The sequence below is a fragment of the Puntigrus tetrazona genome, chromosome 4 (genome assembly GCF_018831695.1).
Source record: "Puntigrus tetrazona isolate hp1 chromosome 4, ASM1883169v1, whole genome shotgun sequence".
In the NCBI taxonomy this organism is placed as follows: Eukaryota; Metazoa; Chordata; class Actinopteri; order Cypriniformes; family Cyprinidae; genus Puntigrus; species Puntigrus tetrazona.
The window spans coordinates 18680456-18696043 of NC_056702.1; the positions used below are offsets into that span (position 1 = coordinate 18680456).

The window sequence follows — 15588 nt, forward strand, 5'->3', positions numbered from 1 at the left end:
AGTGCGTTTTATTCATATCCATACCGCTTTGCTCCAAAATCACTATATAACACCGTTGCAGTTTTATTATTGATAAGTCCAAGCATCTCTGTCTGCACGCTATTCAGCTATAGTTATATCTGATACATTTGTCCATGTAAGGGATTTTCTGATTCTCACACATGAAAGAAACATTACAGTACATGGGCGATAGGGTTATGCTCCGTAATGCTCACATGGTCTCACTTTGAATATAAATGGAGTAATAATAATAAAGCACTTTTTAACAGAGTAGTTTTCAGCAAACTACTTTTTACTCTTAAAGCGGACGTTCACGATGCGATTCTGAAGGTCAGAACGTCATGAGCCCTCGCACGTGTTATGGTTGATTTTATCTGCCATAAAAGAAAAAATTCGGAAGACTGTTCAATGTTACAGTCAGTCAAATTAAATTGAACCGGTTAACCTTCAGAACTGCTTTAGAACCCTGCGTTTGCATCAAGTCTTAAGACATCTCCAATATTTTGAATTTGTACTGCAATACCTAGTTCAACCACTTTCTTTTAACCAATTTGTTGCTGTTCTCACAAAACACTGTTTTTCCAGCCAGATGCAGACTATATTCTCAGCAATGTTGCTCCTGAAATGAGAGAGAAAACTTCTTTTAGGACCTCCTTCAAGAAATTGAATGTGGAGGTAGGTTTTGTGTTGTATTGTAACTTTTATTGTTAATCTTAATGGGATGGTTTATCCAAAATCACTACTAATCATGCTACTCAATTTTAAGCTGTGCAAGATAACGACTTTGCTTTATCAAAAATGGAATATTGAACTGGGATAGAGGAAAAGAGACTATTTTAATATTAAAACATATAATGATATTCAACGGAATATTGTGTGCTTATAATTTTATAGCAACAGTTTGGACAGGACCCTTTTAATTTCTAACATGACAAGGCCTCTATGGTTAAAAAAGAAATGCCTGAACGTGACTTTAAATGCAGTCCTTGAGCCAAAAACTCACCAAGGTGTTCACCAAGAGGGTAAAGCACTATGGAAACGGAAGTTATCAGACGTTAGTGAGTTTAACAGCCTTTGTGTCAGATTTTGCAAATTATAGGATCTGGAAACCAGTGAAGGTTCAAATTCTCCCAGCGTTGATTGTACGTCCAGAAAGGAAAGAATCAGATTTGGAGACCAGCGGAGGTTTGATCTCTACCAGCGATATGTGGGCTTCAACATCTGAAGAGAGCGAGATGATCGATCTGCTGGCTGAACTTCAGGCCACGGCAGTTCTCGAAGGTTAGAGAAGCTTACTTAAACACTTAATCAAGTAGTATAATTCATATTCATATTCTAATATGTGATACTTAACGAAATGGTCCATTAAAACTGCGTTATTAGTGTCTCCACAGATGCCACTGGCGATCAGGCGTTCTTTGATGCAGATCTTGACTGGTGTGTGGTCTGTCCAAGGCCGAAATACTGCAGCTCATGCAGGGCAGTACAAAGCAACAGCTTTGAGATCGTATTGCCGCCACTGCTGTTTCTCAAAGGATAATGTTGAGTTGGCGGATGATGTGGTGACAATCTTTCATAACCAAAATAGGGGTAAATGTTGGATTGATCGTACACACTCACTTACATTCATGCTTTTCACAGACAGCCTTTAACTGAAGACATCCAATCACGGTTTTCCCAATTTAGGCAGCACATGCTACATGATGTAAGATGTATTCCCATCAGGAGCGGTGGAATGAGGGAAGCACAATGCTCAGGTACCAACACTGAATTTATGAAACATTACATTTAAGATTACCGTTTCAAAGCAAAAAAACTAATATTTTACTTTCCAGGGCACTTACTAACCTGCACATGGTCAGGCTGACAGGCTACAGCAAGAATCTGAATGCTAAGCTCTTGTCTACGTTGAAGACCTGCATTGAATCTCGCAATCCTGATATCTTGGGAGACTATCAGCAAGTGAGGGAGATGATGACTGGGTATTCATGCTCAAATGTATTACTTTCAAACTTTTATTCCTATTATCTCTTGTTCTCCATGAGTTCCTGATGGTTTGCCTGTCCCATCTGAAAGATGAGGGCGAGTTCCAGCTTCGCCGACTCCACATTTGCGACAGGTAGCATCACGCGTCCACACCTGCATAAAGACTCAAACATTACATGCGTTGCTGATGTTCTTCTGCCGTTTAAGCTGTGGCTTTCAGAGGAGCTTCAGAGAGGACTCCAACTACCTCTCACTGATCAGTCCTCAAAGAATCCTCACTGACAACCTGCGGCAATACTTCAAAGTGAGTGATGTTAATTAAATCACATCAGAAGGAGTATGCAACTTCTGATTGGCTGACATCAGTGTTTGTTTTCTCTAGACGTCTTCATTTGAATGCTCCTGCAGTGAGTGCGCCGGCTCCGTGGTTTCAGAGACGCTAGAATTGCTCACCTTTGCAGGGTATGACAATGTTGATCAGTTAGAGCCCTGCAGAATAACTCAACCTGATCAAGTCAATATCCAAGATTCCATTCTAAGTTGAGAATTTAACTTGAGCACAAATTTAGAACTTCAGAATGACCATAAGAACATTTAAGATGCTGTCTTATGCTGATGTCTCATTTTTCTGCAAAATGCATATCCATCTCCCATTATTTGCATTAACCCTTTTCCGTACAAGTCACAGTCCACCTCACTTTGCCGGTTCCATCAATCATTTCTGATGCTATACTTCAAAGTGCATAAAAAAGAGGGTGATGGAAGCATAGTTAAGAACTTCTGATGATCTGAATCTCTCTACAGGGTGCTGGTCCTCCTGGTCATGCACTTTGATATTACATCATCACTGTGCAAGCTGAAGAGTCGACTGGAAGTTCGATACAGGTGCGGGTCAGTTCATCAAACATCTGCCCTCTGCTGGACACTCGCATCAGTTACTCTAAAAGACAGTTCAGATTAGCAGCAGTCGTGTCTCATCTGGGCAGCAGTTAATATTGTGGTAAGAGATTTTTCCCATCATTTTATTGACTTAGTCACTCATTCAGCATCAGACTAAAGTTGGTCTCTCCTGTAGGGCACTACATCAGTCACATCTGTGACTTTACTGGATCTTAATGACTGGAATGCAGTGACACCAGTATCAAAAGAACCAGATGGTCAAAAGCATCAAGTAACATGGCCATGAACGGATACATGCTCTTCTATGTGAAGAGGTAAATGTTAGCATAGTACTAGTGCTAAAATAATGTTCAGAGCTCAGTTTGTGTGTAGAATGATTGTTGTTTTGTGCCTATAGCTCAACTGCAGCCTGTTGATGCTGTTTTATAGAGGAAGGGAACAACTTCCAAAGTCAAAAATTGGACTACAGAAGATGCTTCCGTGGTTTCTCCAGTCTCCAAGAACTCATCCGCCTTCCACGATTCCTACTGGTCATCATTGGTATCACATCTTTATAGATAGAGAAGTAAACAGAATGATAGATGGAACAAAAGAATGGTAAATAGCTAAAAATTAAATACAAAATACATTGTAATATAAAATTAAATAGTAATTAAAAAAATACTTGTTAAATGCGTATTTTTTTAATTAATCATTATTCGACTGTTAGGGTAGGTTTAGAGTTATTTGAATAATTGGACAGATATTTGCAAAGTTTCTTATAATCTGTATGTTGTATGTTGTGGACCCATCAAAATAAAGCGTTAGAAGATATTTAAGCAGACTGTCTACTAATACACTAATGACTGCTAATTGACATGTAGTTGCAAAATTACTTATTGTTAGTCCACCTTAATAATAAAGTGTTGCTAAAGTGCTTTACCTTAAAAGGTTAGAGAATGCTTTTTCAGTTCAGTGCCCAGTGTTGTAATAGCTTTAAGATAAAAACTGTCCATAAATCTTGTAGGTGTTCTGACGGACCTGTAACGTTTACCAGATGGCAAGAGTTCAAATAAGTTATGTGCAGGATGATATGAGTCCTATGAGATATGAGTGACAAGACACTCTTTATTTATAATGTAACAGACAAAGAAAATTATTATTATTATGTCATATTCTAGATGTTGTTTCTAACGATTCTACACCACAATTTAATGACAAAAGAAACACATGTTACTCCAGCGTAAAACGAAAAAAAAAAAAAAAACAGTAACATTAGTTAAGATGATTAAAACAGGTGTGTCAAGCAACAAAAATACCATTTAGCTTTTTAAAATATGCATAAACAATGCATCACACAACTGAATTAGATGAATAAAAAACCCTTTGATCCTTTCAGACAAAATCAGAAGATTCGTGGAAATGGAAGCACCATTAAGGAACTCCACCGACCTCTCTCTAAAGGTATCGAGAGTCACAGTGCTAAAAGAGAAAAAATACAGGATAATTAGGATGAGCTTATTTATGCAGTCAGATGCTTTAAACAATGGAGCTTTTACTTTTCTAAAAAAACACAATTGAAAATACAATTTGCGATTTCTTTTGAAAATTCTTGTTAAATTCTACGCCTTACAGAGCATTTGTTTTGGTTATTCAGCACATGACAAGCTTAAACCAGCTCAAATGAGCAGCCATCCTGAAAAATATAGCTAACCAGAATATGCTGGATTTTTTTAACAGGATTTGCTGCCTAAATATATTTTAAGAAATGCCAGGAATTTCAGAAAGAAGACATGTATTTAAGTAACAACTGACAACAGACCATTGAATTATTGAAAATGAATGCACACACTGAGGTGCATTGCTATTACATTTCTAAACTAGTGACAACAGCTTGGGCTATCTCTAGCTAGTCACTGAAGGAAAAGGCTTCTCGAGGTGTGCATGCATGGTTAAAGAAAGTAAAAGAAACTAATTAAATATGTGTAATTAATTGTTTATCAGCCTAATATTTAACCAGAAAAAGCATTTTAACAAGGGTTTATTTCTAAATGTCTAAATCCATTATGTTTCTTCATTTAATTTATTTCATTTTTTTTAAGAATATTTATTTGCTGGATCGGTGAGATGTGTAGGGGAGGGACTTGTCAATGCATGTGTTCAGAATAAAATGATGCTACTGCTGGTTTGTTCTGTCTGCGCTCCGTGACACAGAGACACTAGTTTATAGCCTAGTTCAGGCTTGTCAAACTCAAATTCACAGAGGGCCAAAATTAAAAAAAGAACATTGTCGAGGGCCAGACCAATTTTTTTTAATTAATTTAAGATACAGTAAACTACTGTATTAACCATCCTCATATATTACAATTGAATTTTTGCTTAAATACTGAAACCAGAACAGGTTTAAGAAAATAATAAACAACAAAAACTGAAAAAAATATCAGGCTTCTATATCTTTAACTTTATTCATTTGAATTGTAACCTAAATCTTTTCATCACAGACCATCAAGGCCAACACCTAAAAAAAATATCTCTTTCAACTTTGAACAGACCATGCCATCAGTAAATAAAATAATATTTATTCATTTTAGTTTTTTTCACTGTTCATTTACTCTGATGATGCACATGGGTCCAAGCCAGATACTTGGCATCGCTTTTTACATGCAAGTGCATCAATTTCTGGAGTCAGGTTCTGCGCAGAGGAAATCCTCAGGACTGAATGAAGGTGTTCATCGGTGAGACGACTCCTATGTGGTGTTTTGTTCAACTTCATTAAACAGTTGCTCACACAGATATGTGCTCCCGAACATAGAGAGCATTTGCGCAGCTTGGGCACGGAGTTCGGGCAGCGTGTCAGGGAGGTAAGGTGGAAATTGAGCAGCACCGACAGAGTCATATTTTGACTTGAGCGTGTCATGACACTGCAGCTCAATAAGCTCCATTTGGAGATTGCAAGACAAGACAAAACATGTAAGGAAGGGAAGATTTGTTTGAGATAAGATTCATTCAGAGTGAATCTGCTGCATGGTTTCGGAAGTTAGATGAATAAATTAAATTCCAACATATCATAGCCTTTCCTGCTCTATCCTGCAGGATAACATACAGCTAACAACAGCTAACATACACTTGCTGCACGCCTTATAAGATCTTCAAATCTCACTATGTGGGAGTAAGAGAAGAGTAGGCATATGGATAAATTTGACAATGCAAGAGAGAACTCAATTTAGTCCAGTTTCTAGAATCTAGATTAATCTAAATTTATTTATATAAACATAAGTACGTGTGAAATCATTAATAATATGGTAAACAAGTTGTTATAAAGAATGCATTAGCGTCCCGAAGGACCATCAGCATCACCTTGGTTACCGACGTGGAGCTGGCTATATCAGCCATGCCAGAAGCCATTTTTTTTTCTCCAAAATTAACTCCTTATAAATCCTTCTACTGATCTGCATTTTTATGACCCAGATACTGTTTGTGAATGTTTTTTTTAAGGTACTTTACAAACAAGATAGATAACATACCCCATAAACTACGTTCTTGACCTTTCCAGTTTGTACCAAGTCATGTAAGCAGAGCAGAGTGGGTAGAGTTCATATTGTCACGTCTTTGTTATTGTTTTTGTCATTAATTGTCTTTATTGTCTTCAGCCGTGTGTAGTTAATTTAGTGATTTACCTGGTGTATTTTAGTCCTGTGGTTTCAGTTCTGTTTGTCCGATCTCATCTTTATGTGCGTGTGATTTTTTATATTGTTTATTTTCATCTCTGAGTAGATTAAAATGCTTTATTTACCTTTATGCTCGTTGTGTGCTCTCCTGCTAACCACACACGTGACAGAAGATCGGACCGTACAAAAGTACAAGCATAGCGGCGTTTATTCCCTTTTATTTTTATAATGGATTCCCCGTATAAAGACCCGAACTTCCTCATCCTCCTGCTGGAGCAGGGGGATTGCTCTCTCGAGGAATATACAGAGATATTCCTCCTCCTCGCCAATGACTCCCGCTACCCGGACACCTCCCGCCCTTACCATACGACGTCAATGGATCCCAGCAGCCCCTGTGCTCATCCTCAGCTCACCATCTGGAGCTCGCCACGGGTCTGCCGGTCTCCATCGCTGACGTGGGTGGAGGATCCCTCACCTCACCGTCCCGCCTCCAAGTCCCGGACTCCACATCGGCTCGTAGACCCATCGGCTCCCCCTGGGCTCCTAGCTCCCTCCTCTCTACAATGGTCCATCAGTCCTCCAGCTCCACAAGGCTCCATCGTCCCTCCAGCTTCGCATTAGTCTGTCGTCGACCATCCATCGCCTCGGGATTCCTCTCCTCCGGCTTCGCCTCGTCCCTCCATCCCACCGGCTCTGTCAGGCTCCTCCTTCCCTCCACCTCAGTCCTCTGTCGCTGTCATCATTTACATGGAAGTAATTCCATGCCTGTATGAATTTCTTTGCTCACAAAGAAGAAATTCAATCAATCAATCATTTTTATTTATATAGCGCTAGGTAGCATCAAAGCACTGTACAGTATAAGGTAGAAGAGTACAATGACAGGGATATATAATGACAAAAGTGACCAATTTGTTATTAAATGCAGAGACGGTCTCTGTAATCAATTCGACGATAATCACTAGAGGTTAAGTGTCCCCAACAAAGCAAGCTAGGGGCGACAGCAGCAAGGAAACAAAACCCCATCCATACAAAATGAAGAATAAAAAATCTTGGGAGAACCCAAACTCAGTTGGGGTCAGTTCTCCTCTGACGGGACGCCCAGCACTTAACAAACTGTGAAAACAGACTGAGAAAGAAGTCACAAGTACATTGTATTTTAGGAGTAGTGTTCCCGGTTCCAGCAAATTTAAGTAATGCAGCCTAAAAATCCTTTAACAGATTTGAATAATAAAAAGTATGTTGGGGGGTTATGTGTAGGCTAAGTTAAAAAGATGTGTCTTTAATCTAGATTTAAACTGGCAGAGTGTGACAGAGTTAGGGAGATTGTTCCAGAGTTTAGGTGCTAGATAGGAAAATGATCTGCCGCCCGCAGTTGATTTTGATATTCTAGGTATTATCAAATGGCCAGAGTTTTGAGAACGCAGCGGACGGGCAGGACTATAATGTGATAAGAGCTCGCTCAAGTATTGAGGAGCTAAACCATTCTTTATAGGTAATTAATAGGGTATTAAAATCTATCCAATGTTTGATAGGGAGCCAGTGCAGTGTTGACAGAACCGGGCTAATATGATCATACTTCTTAGTTCTAGTAAGGACTCTGGCTGCTGTATTTTGGACAAGCTGAAGTTTGTTTATCAAGCGTGCAGAACAACCACCCAATAAAGCATTACAGTAATCTAACCTTGAGGTCATAAACGCATGAATTAATATTTCTGCATTAGAGGTTGAAAGCATAGGTCGTAATTTAGATATATTTTTAAGATGGAAAAACGCAGTTTTACAGATGCTAGAAACATGGTTTTTGAAGGAAAGATTGCTATCAAACAGCACACCTAGGTTCCTAACTGATGATGAAGAATTAACAGAGCAGCCATCAAGTGATAGGCTGTGTTCTAGATTATTATATGTGGGGTTTTTAGGTCCAATTATTAGCACCGCTGTTTTTTCAGAATTTAGCATTAGGAAGTTACTCATCATCCAGCTTTTTATATCGACTATGCATTCTGTTAGATTCTCAATTTGGTGTGTATCACCAGGCTGCGCTGAAATATAGAGCTGAGTATCATCAGCATAGCAGTGAAAGCTTACACCATATCTCCTGATTATATCTCCCAGAGGTAACATGTATAGGTTGAAAAGTAAAGGTCCTAGCACTGAGCCTTGAGGAACTCCATATTTCACTTTTGAGCGTTATGAGACCTCTTCATTTACTGCTACAAACTGATAGCGGTCAGATAGATATGATTTAAACCATGCTAAGGCACTTCCTCTAATGCCAACATAGTTTTAGTTTCTAGTCTATCCAAGAGAATGTTGTGATCGATAGTATTGAATGCTGCGCTAAGATCTAATAGTACTAATAACGAGATAAAACCACGATCAGATGATAGAAGCAGGTCATTAGTAACTCTATTGAGAGCAGTCTCAGTACTATGGTACGGTCTAAAACCTGATTGGAAATCCTCACAGACACCATTTTTTTCTAAAAAGGAATACAGTTGTGAGGATACTACCTTTTCTAGTATCTTTGACAGAAAAGGGAGATTAGAGATTGGTCTGTAATTTACTGTAATTTACTGTAATTTTAGTCTTTGGGATCAAGATGTAGTTTCTTAATAAGAGGCTTAACTACTGCCAGTTTGAAGGTTTGAAGGTTTGAAGGCAACATTTGAGCAGCATTTGGCTTAAATGTAATGAAATAGTCAAATCTCTATTGTTGAAAAAACAAAATCAGTTGACTTGCCCCATTATTCAAAAATAAAAACAGATTTTTGCAGTTAACAATGGGGCCATTTCTGAAATTTCCAAATGGTCTACAAAAAAAGAAACAACTAGATGTCCATGAAAGCTGTTGGGAGGCTGGTCATGTCCTGTCCCGTTATCTTGGATCACAATTAATAAGCCATGTCACAAATCCAGCCAAAAATGTCTAAAAACTTGCACAAGGGTTAAATATCATCGAATACTTAATTACATTAGAAATGTATTGCTTTCTTTTTTCTTATTTGCATACTGTCTTCCCTCCTGAAGCTTTGTCTGGTTAAAAGTTTGTGAAGCCTAGATTTTTAATAGATAATGACTTTATGTTTCACTGTAGTCTCTTTTAAGACTTCCATATAAACGGTCACATTCACAGGTCACACCATCAGAGGTTGGGACTGGGATTTTTTTTGGGGTTAATTTTGTGTTTTTCAATTCAATTCAATTCAAGTTTATTTGTATAGCGCTTTTTACAATGGCTATTGTTCCAAAGCAGCTTCACAAAAGCAAATTATTACATAACAAAAGCAAATCATTCCACAGACAAAAGCAAGTCACTACACAGCAGGATGCGTTACAAAACAGCAGGATGAATTACAATGCAGAAAGTTCAAGAGAGAATTAGTCCAGACAGAAGGTTAAGTTTTCCTCGACGTCATTGCAGGAAGGTCATCTCCTCACTGGGTCCACTGGAGAGGCTCGGTAACTAGATGCCTCGGGATGTACATCCCGAGGTGGAGACAAAAGGATAATTAGAGTAGCGGCCATTCATACTATTGGGAATCACGATGTACTGTAGCATAGGTTTATGTGAATCTTTATGAGTATGCTTTGCTAAAAAGATATGTCTTTAGCCTAGACTTAAACTGAGAGAGTGTGTCTGATCCCGAACATTTGCAGGAAGGTTATTCCAGAGTTTGGGAGCCAAATGTGAAAACGCTCGACCACCTTTAGTAGACTTTGCTATACGAGGAACTACCAGGAGCCCTGAGTTTTGAGATCTTAAAGAGCGTGACGGGTTGTAGCTTGACAGAAGGCTGGTCAGATAAATGGGGGCTAAACCATTTAGAGCCTTGTAAGTCAGTAACAGTACTTTATAATCAATTCGGAAATGAACAGGCAGCCAGTGCAGGGAGGATAAAACTGGGGTTATATGATCATATTTCCTTGTCCTGGTAAGAACTCGAGCGGCTGCGTTCTGCACTAACTGAAGCTTGTTTATTGAAGATGCTGGACAACCAGCGAGCAGCGTTTTACCTGCAATAGAGATTATACATTTTTATTTGATTTTAATAGTCAGTTTTATTGCATTCACCAAAACAGTTTTGAATGATTAACTCCAAGAGAATAAACGTGTTGTAGTGTTTTACAGGGGATTTAATGAAGACAAGGATAATGCTTAAATGAAACAAGAAAATCAGCGCTTATTATCTGCTCCTGTTCCCTTCTCATCTATTCCATTGTTGAAAATACATAATGACAACATGCAGGGCCAACACTGTTCATGTAGTACAGTGTACAATTTAATTTATATTTATCCAGTTTAAAATGGAGTGGCACTGTAGTTGTACCCAGAGATAGCTTTCTGAGTATGACAATCAGAAAATGAATGCTTTTGTCTTCATTGGGATTAGGGTTGAAGGCTTACAGATGTTTTGTTCTGTTGTTTGGGTTCAAGAAATTGAATGAAATAAATTCCATAGCCCTTCCCATACCTGGAATTCAGTGTTAAAAGTTTTTCAATATTTTCCATTGAAACCTAGAGATATCGGAGTTCCGATTGCAGAGTAACTGATACTCGACTGCCATTGGCTCTTCAGCATTTTAGGAGGATGGGCTTACTGACAGGTCAATTGTGCAACAACTCAAGCTAACCATACTTGGTAACATTGGACAGGCATAATGTTAAAGCATCTGGGAAATATTAGAGACATAGATACGAATGGTGTGAAACAGGTTCAAGCAACAAAGGGACATGTGTTGAAAAGAAACTCCACACAAGGCAGAGGATTATGCAACAATTCTGTATTCATTTGTGGTAGGCTGCATGGTGTCAACACAATTGTCGCTAAGCCAGGACTTGGCTTGACAAATGGCTCAAGGGCCCTACATGCAAAAAGAAGGCAGGTACAGTCTACACTCATTCTTCTGTTCTGTTTTGTCTGTTTGCTCAAATATTTTTTATTTTCGATTACAAACAACTCGTCAGAATTATCTTTATCGCTCGTGGAAAACACCCACACTGTTGACCGTTGGGGTTCTTGTCTCAAACAACATTCCCAGTCCCTCTCTCTAGCGCTGCATCTCAATGTACATACTATCCACCCTATCTGCCCTTAATAGTATTGAAAATCACATATAATTTAGGATGAATAGAATGCACACAGGCTATGTTTATTGGCAGGTTGCAACCAACTTATCCAGGTGCATACCGCCACCTACTGTACTGTGGTGTGTAACATCAGGGCTTCATACACTTAAAAACAAGGGAACTACATTACACTACATTCTTTCATTCTACAGTGTAGTCCCGTCTGTCTTTAAACTCCATTCTCTCTCCTGCTCACTTTATCTGGCAAAATATTCCTCTCAGAATTTTCTCATTTTTAAACTATTAACCAAACACCATACAATATTATTTGTGTACCAACAGATGACAGGAAAGTAAAAACAAACAAAGAGGTTCTTAAAGTCTCCAAAATTTGTCCAACTTATGATTGAGTTAATTTTAATTTTAAGTTAATTTCTCCAGAGGAAGAAAGCAAGACAGCTGGGGTTTCTACATAGTGACAGTTGGAACCTGGGGTGTAGACCACTTCAATAGAATGTTTTTTTAGCCAAAAATGAAAGGGTTTTAAACAAAGGCTTGGAGTCAAAGAGATCTTTAGGAATGTCATTCAACAAATACAGTGAAGGAGATGAAATAAAACATTAAGTGAACCCTTATCAGAATGGTTGGATGCGATCACAGGACCAGAATACATGATGTGCACCCTTATATGTCTTATATGAAGTAAATTCTATGAACATTTTTGAAACGTTGTTCTTGTAAAGAAAGAGTGCACATTGGGAATATGCCATTACAAATTTTGGCCCAATCTGCAGAATTAAATAATTCCCAAATCAAATATTTATCCCTCAAATATTTAAAGGCTATATTGCTTTTTGTTGTTTCTATCCATAGGAGGAACATTCTGGAAGGGCAATATTAGCCCACAGCATGGGAAGCAAAGCATAAACAATAAATCACAGAGACAATACAATGTTTGTTTATTTGTATTATAGCATAGATAAAGAGAATTATGCCTGCATAAAATGATTGTACCCCACACATTAAACACGTTATTTGGACCAAATGGCTCCCATAATAATGCACTTCATAATGAACAATATATATGTGCTGGTTTGAAAAACAGAATTTACTAAAAAAACAAAAAAGTATCTTAAGAGCATGATTTGCATTATATTGTAGCAAGGTAGTATCGCATTCATTAGAGAGATTTGAGAAATATATAAAACAAGGAATATTCTTTGAAAAAATATAAAGTAGATGATAGAAAACAATCAGAACGCTTAGCAGAGAAACAAAAAATATAATCAAAGAACCAGACAGACGTGAAGCCGTAGATATCTTCTGTTGCACAGGGCCTTATTATCTGTGAACAATGAATATAACGAAGTGATAAACAATGAATTCAAAACAGACATATAGCATATTTTTAAAACTTAATTAGATGGGGAACAAATACCTTAATTCCTCTCAGACAACATTAGGGGACCCATGGAAAGGGAAGCACTGTCGTGGAATTCTGCAGACCTGCTCTCTCTCCAGTGGGATCCAGAGTCGCATTGCTAAAAGAGAATAAAGTACATGATAGTTAAGCTGTGTATTATTTATGCATTTAGATGATTAGATGAGAGTTATTCTTTAAATTAATATCCATACGATAGTGGCCAAAACTGACAGATCTGTAAGGCACAAATTGATTTCCTTATGGAAGTAAACCAAAAACCTGCCGTGCAATAAAACTAATTTGAAATCCTTAGTTTCTTTGGAGGTCCCTTCTCAAAGACAGCAAACAACACCCTCTCTCTCTCTGTTGTTTTACGACACCCTCTTCACCTCTGCCCTTCCTGCCTCAACTCCTTCTTCTTGGCTTAAAGATCATTAAGAATAAGACATTATACCATGTGTCTTGTGAACCTGTTGTTTCTTTCATGTTTGGTATCATTTTTAAGGTCTCAACTTCACAGAAAACTTAAAAACTTTGTTAAACTGTGTCCTGTTGACCCTGAAGCACTGAAACACTAAACACCAAAAGGTCTTTTTATGGTTTGAAGATTTTTGTCTGGTCTGAGTAACATAACAGGCGCGATTCCGTAGCCAGATCGGCTCATAGTATGCATCTCTTACTCTAGGTTTATCTTTGAGAAAATGATGTTTTGTATTGGCATGAATGTAACTTTTTTTATTTACTTTTGTGTCAATGACACCTTTAAAGGGGAATTTTACAATAAACATGCACACACACAAAACTACTGTAACCACGTTGAAAAAAATATAAAAAATATATCAGTTTGTAAACTCACAGTTAAGCAGTGATTTCTTGTCAGAAGGCAAAGGTAAACAGTACAGTGCAGGTAAACCTTTGTGGAGTTTGCACTGAAGACAAACATCCTGAAAGAGAAATGGCTGGATACGGAAACTCCATTCTGCAGCAGCTGCACTGTCTCATCGTTTGGACTCGGACACCTTAGAATATCAGAAGCGACAAACAACAAGTCAGTTTCTTAAACTTTATAAATAATGTGTGGAGAATAAATGAACCTGGGACTATGTATAAAATAAATAAAATCATTTGCAAAATCACTAATTGGCCTATCGGTAACCTCCTCCCTCCGAACGCAGATGAGCCAATGGCAGTTGAACAGCAGTTGCATGGAACGCAGATCTCAGATATTTGTTTCAGTGTCATAGAGAAACATTGGAAGCTTGCGTCATTTTTATGGGGTTTATGCTTAAAAAAAGGAAAAACGATGTGTCTGGGGTAATTCTAACACTGATTCAATGTATCCTGAGATGATAAGCAATGTAATTGATTTTATTCCATTTCCTGAATCTGTACAAAACAGAACTAAATATCCCTAAGCATTCAACCTCAATCCAAATAAAGACAAAAACTTTAATTTTCTGGTTGTCATACACTTATTAACTTACAATTTTCGTCTGCTCAAGCAGAAGGTTATTGTTATCTTATGCTTCAGCTGGGTATCACTGGCTGAAATGTTTGTGAGTCTAAGGTATTGTGAGTCCATCTTATCCAATGTAGGTCAAAACACAAACAAAGGTCTACATTTCACTTCATTCCTTGTGGTACATCAATAGTGTTTCTTCGGGATGTTGTCATATACAAAACATCACGGGACAAGTTTTTCACACTGCAGCTTTAATTGTAAGACAGTGAGCAACCCTGTTTGTTTGTCAGAGGAAGCAACAGTAACTAAGGGAGCAGGGCTTACCGATAGGACAATTGCCCAATTTATAGTGGTTTCTTTCAGAAAGTCCCAAAAATTATAATTCTGTCTTGTAAAGCATCAAAATAAAGTGTTGATATTGTAGCTTTTAAGATCTTACACTAACTCAAACACAATCAAAGTCTTACTCTCCACTGATAAGGTCCCAGTGCACAGAGTGTTGAGGATCATTCTCAGGTGTCGCCCAACATTTGTCAATCACTGTGGCAAACTGACGGCTATCAACCCCCTCAACACGAATTTCCACAAATATCTGCTGATTCACTTCCACATTTACACTTCCATTGAAGAACTGGGAAAACCCTGCATCCTGAAATGGAACCATCCTGACCTGATATCTCCCTTGACCTGCAGGAAGCTTCTTGTGGACAATGCTGTGGAAATAACAGTAAAGTGGAGGTGTGGAAAAAATTTTACGTTCAGTATCAATTTAACAACTCTATTTTAGGGTTATACAGTAGCATATGTGCTCTTTGTTTACAGAAAATTAACATATGTTTTTTGTTGTTGTTCTGTGAAATAAATTGGCACACAGACAGGACACCTTTCCCACCTCTCTAGTGGATTGATTTCCATATTCATAGAAAGTGTTTGGGTTTGGGGATATATACAGTTGAAATTTAGCTTCAGAATTTTCTTCCTGCTGATGGGACCTTCAGTTGAGCCTGAAGTTCCAAAAATGAAGTTCTCATACATGAAATGGGTGCCATTGGCCTGTGAACACAACATTTTAGTTAAAATTTAATTCAACTCTAAAAAA

General features: G+C 38.0%; 1 protein-coding gene across 6 annotated transcripts in view; it reads right to left on the bottom strand.

Annotated features, from left to right (window-relative positions):
- Positions 1 to 12546: 12546 nt before the first annotated feature.
- LOC122342944 (deleted in malignant brain tumors 1 protein-like) overlaps positions 12547 to 15588 on the bottom strand; it is a 42597-nt gene continuing 39555 nt past the window's right edge. For all 6 annotated transcript variants that reach the window (XM_043237165.1, XM_043237162.1, XM_043237164.1 and 3 more), the window contains 6 exons: positions 15382 to 15542; positions 14957 to 15202; positions 13884 to 14046; positions 13043 to 13145; positions 12913 to 12949; positions 12547 to 12874 (listed from right to left, as the gene is read on the bottom strand). In XM_043237165.1, coding sequence (XP_043093100.1) covers positions 13044 to 13145; positions 13884 to 14046; positions 14957 to 15202; positions 15382 to 15542 — 672 coding nt within the window. In that variant the 3' untranslated portion in view covers positions 12547 to 12874; positions 12913 to 12949; position 13043. The remainder of the gene's footprint in view (positions 12875 to 12912; positions 12950 to 13042; positions 13146 to 13883; positions 14047 to 14956; positions 15203 to 15381; positions 15543 to 15588) is intronic.